At 35.1% G+C, this 4465-nt stretch overlaps 1 protein-coding gene across 1 annotated transcript; it reads left to right on the top strand.

Moving 5' to 3' along the window:
• Positions 1-1961: 1961 nt before the first annotated feature.
• On the top strand, positions 1962-3760 carry LOC111472562 (exopolygalacturonase-like). The gene is made up of 4 exons (XM_023118163.1): positions 1962-2324; positions 2410-2712; positions 2818-3336; positions 3424-3760. Exons 1-4 carry the CDS (start codon positions 2184-2186, stop codon positions 3685-3687), a joined length of 1227 nt encoding a protein of 408 aa, XP_022973931.1. The 5' UTR covers positions 1962-2183; the 3' UTR covers positions 3688-3760.
• Positions 3761-4465: the final 705 nt, after the last annotated feature.

Here is a 4465-nt window from a genome sequence, read left to right as displayed (position 1 = left end):
AAATTACGGGTCTAGGTAGGATCCCTAAGTCTCCAACTCGACTACACAGTCATCTCGATCACGTTACTTCACATTTATCTAGAAAGAAAAATTAAAAATAATTTTGATGAGTAATTAATTTACGCCTGACTTGCTAACTTATCATAAACAAATTTTATTATTTTTTCGGAATATTTTGAGTTTTATTCACAATGGGTTAATTTTAGGTTTTTGGTCTCCATATAGTCCTCCATCCAACCATTGCCTTGGCTCCTAGTCTCATCTACTAGGACCTCTCTATTGACATTAAGGTGTTCTAGCAACTGTTTACTACAAATTTTAGACTCGTATGCAAGGCTCGCTCTCGGTCAAATACGGTTTGTCTACTAAACTCTCTGGTCAGAAATATTCATTGTTCCGAACTTGGCACACATCGCATTGGTCACGGATTTTGCAGGGATTAGTAGACTAAGAATACTCATTCACATCTCCACATCGTAAATAGTTCATAAGCATAAACTAGAGTCATACATCATACTTACTAATCATGATTCTCTACTATGCTCACATTTTAGGCATGGATTCATGATTATTATTATTATTATTATTATTTAACGCATGCCATTTACATGCATTCAACGTTTGTAGCTCTTAATCCCATGGTACATGCTTGTTTAGGAGTTTCGATATACTACTTACATGAATCGTCAATTCCTTTGCTTTCATAATGGTTCATAATATGGTAATTTCGTCACAAATTCTCTTAATTTGACCTATATCTAATGATTTTCAAAGTTAGTATAAGCTAATATTGATAAAACAGGTCAAAAGGAGTTGAACAGAACGAGCGGAAACTTGAAATAAGCCTCCACGACCCACATGCGTACTACACTCGTTGACCCACATGTCCCACTCCTTGGTTACTCGCACCTCCATGTGCGCGCGAAGCCTATGCACAGATGCGTCGTTCAACCTCGAAATAGCCTGAAATTCTAATTTTTTTCATCATTTCATTCCATACCCCTCACATGATATCCACCGACTTCATAATTCACGGTGGGTTATCATCCCAGAAAGGAAAATAATATCTTTGAGTTTAACCCCATTGGGCTCAATTTTGTTTCTTTTCTTGTTTTCTTTAGAAAAGAAACTTTAAGGGAATTCATTGACAAAAGGAACAAGAACAGCCCAAGGAGGTAGAGGGAACCCTGCCCAAACACTACAAGGTGGCACAAATCGAAGATGGTGACCTATTTTCTGCAAGAGACCGCATAAAGATCCAAGAAAAAAACACAGCTGAAGGGGAGCTTGATCAAACCAAGTGTACTCCGCATAATGTATCACAAGCAACCCTACAACTCCATTCATCCGAAATAATCGAGAAAACCACAGATAAAACTATGTACATTTATATGTCCCAAATGATAATTGATAGTGAATGAATGTGATTCTTGAGCGGATTCTAAAAAATAGATTACAAATTCTCTAGAGCTGATTCTGAAAAACATACGGCAACTGCGCCCAATAGAATGCATCAATCACGTAACAAGACATGCGAAGAATTGAGAGAAAATTGGATCAAGGGTTTGTCCATTAGGATTGGAAATGGACAAGCCCGACTAAGCAATTGGGCATGGACGGGCTTCGACTGACCAATATTGCTGAAAAATGACTAAAGAAAACTTTTTCCATCACATAGTTTTAACATATTTTTGATACACGCCGATAACAATAAAATCAAAAATATTTATTCTCATTAATATATTTCTCAAGAGAAAAAGAGGAAAAATTGTGAGATAGGAATAAAAGTAAGAAAAGTAGGGAGTAATAGTTTGAACACTAATATTTTTTTTATTTTAAAGAAGTTTTTGATAAATTCTTTTGGGATAATTTTTGTTGTGGTTCATTTGTTGAAAATTGTGGTAGGTACATTTATCTAGCATAGAAATTTAATAAAGGAATTACGCTCTCCAACTAGACCAGTCCTCCATCATTTAAGGTAAAACTAATTATAGGGTCTGCCTTAAACCACATACTTAGTTTTTAACCAATTTAGCTAGTTTGAATTGGTTATTTCTGTGTTTGTATATAAAGAGAGTTTGAGTTGGTGACTGCATTCAAATCCATTCTTATTTCTAAGAAGTTTGGGAATTTGAACCAAAAGAAAATAAGGCAAGGTAGGAGAGGCAAGTGAACTAGAAAGGATGGGATTGATATCAAAGTTTATGGCATTAATACCACTGCTGCTATTGTTATTGTTGGTGTCTGATGCTACCGCTGATGCTACTAGCGGTGTTTTTGATATTACGAAATTTGGTGCCAAACCTAATGCTGATGTTACTCAAGTACGTGTACATTTGTTTACGTTGATAAACCAAAATTTCATTTTGTACGAAATATTTTTCTCAAATGAAATGCTTGAATTCACAGGCTTTAGCAGATGCATGGAAGGAAGCATGTGCGTCGGCTACTCCAAGTAAAGTATTAGTTCCAAAAGGAACTTATCAATTAGGAGCATCGAGGCTCAAAGGTCCATGTAAAAGTCCTATTGAGCTTCTAGTTGAAGGAACATTACAAGCTTCTCCTACCGACACGGAAGGAGATGGGTTGCTTGTTATGGAATACGTCGATCATTTGACATTGACCGGTACTGGAGTCTTCGATGGCCAAGGAAAAGCTGGTTGGGAAAAGAATGATTGCCACCTGAAGAAAATATGCAAAAAGCTTCCCATGGTAAATGCTCATACTACTTTAATTATAAAAAGAACCCATAATTTTGGTTAGCATTATATGTTTTAACACGGGAGTGTTTTTTCTTTGTTTGTTTAAAATGAGCAGAATTTGAAGTTCAATTTCATCACAAACTCGATAGTGAAGGACATAACTTCATTGGATAGCAAGAATTTTCATATCAATGTTTTGGCCGGCAAGAATCTGACCTTCGATCACCTGAAAATTACTGCACCAGAGAATAGTCCCAACACCGATGGAATTCACTTGGGTGATTCAGAGGACGTTTACATTCTCAATACCGCAATCGCAACGGGAGATGATTGTATATCCGTCGGATACACTAACAGAAAAATAACCATTAGTGATGTTACTTGCGGACCGGGACATGGCATTAGCATAGGCAGCTTGGGCAAGTATAAAACTGAAAAAGAAGTGGTAGGAGTTACAGTGAAGAAATGCAAATTAATCGGTACTACAAATGGTGTCAGGATCAAATCATGGCCAGATTCTGCCGTCTCATACCCAGCCTCTGACATGCATTTTGAAGATATTGAGATGGAAAATGTTGCTAACCCAATCATCATAGATCAAGAATATTGTCCATGGAATCAATGCAACCGAAAGGTATGTATTAAAATCGTCGGACCTCGTTGGTTTCCAACTTATTATCTTTTGAGCAAGTATTAATTAATGTTTATTTTGAACATCCAGGTTCCATCAACAATTAAGATTAGCAAAGTTAGTTTCAAGAATATCAAGGGCACATCTTCTACTCCGGTTGCAGTCAAACTTGTTTGCAGTAAAAGTCATCCATGTGAGGATGTGGAAATTGCTGATATTGACCTCACTTATAGTGGTAAACAAGGGCCAATTGTGTCTGAGTGTGCAAATGTGAAACCGAAAATTTCTGGAAAGCAAAACCCTCCCATCTGTGCTAAACCAGCGCCACCTGAGACCACTCCGTCAACTGATTGAATAATCTTTTAACGCCGACAAATGTTTCAAACCATTCTTCCTTATCATTTTTATTTTAGCTTTCAAAATTCGGTTTACAACATGCAACGATCTTGGGCATGTTTTCAATAATTGTATTTTTTACATTTGGGAGAAAAAATACTTAACGATTCTATTTTTCTACTGTAATATAAGTCGCTACCACACAATTGACATTGCTTTGAAGGAGGAGAAGATCATGAATTCAGTATCACACTGTTCGTGGAGGTTCCTTAGAATGGAAAAACTACAAATGGAAAGTGATTAAAATTTATATCAAATAATGGAAAGTGATTAAAATTTATATCAAATAAATAATTTTAAAAAACACCGCAATATGGATTATTGGAACACCATTAAAATTTCAAAATCTATTATATAAAATATACAAGGACAAAGGGTCCATTTATAAAATATACTTTCATTAGTTCATAAGAATAAGTACCAAATTAATTAAAGATATCAAGAAAAAGGTTATCCTTATAAGAAGAGTTTTGCTGAATCCATTGCAATACATATAAAACAAATGAAAATAGAACCAACAATAATTATGATTTGTTTGTTTAGGAAAATATCTTATCCTAGTGGGCGTAGTGAGTTCAAAATCCTAATTTGAATAAAAATGATGTCCATAGAAATAAGGTAAAAATTAGTTTTAGATAAAAGAAGCAAACATGTTGATAGATATAAAAATAATTCTAGAAAGAGAGGAGTTAAGAAATATTTTGAAACAACTTAAAAAGGGGAGGGATTATTTGTA

Source organism: Cucurbita maxima, unplaced genomic scaffold (genome assembly GCF_002738345.1).
Source record: "Cucurbita maxima cultivar Rimu unplaced genomic scaffold, Cmax_1.0 Cma_Scf00078, whole genome shotgun sequence".
Lineage (NCBI taxonomy): Eukaryota > Viridiplantae > Streptophyta > Magnoliopsida > Cucurbitales > Cucurbitaceae > Cucurbita > Cucurbita maxima.
This window is presented reverse-complemented; position numbering and strand designations above follow the sequence as displayed.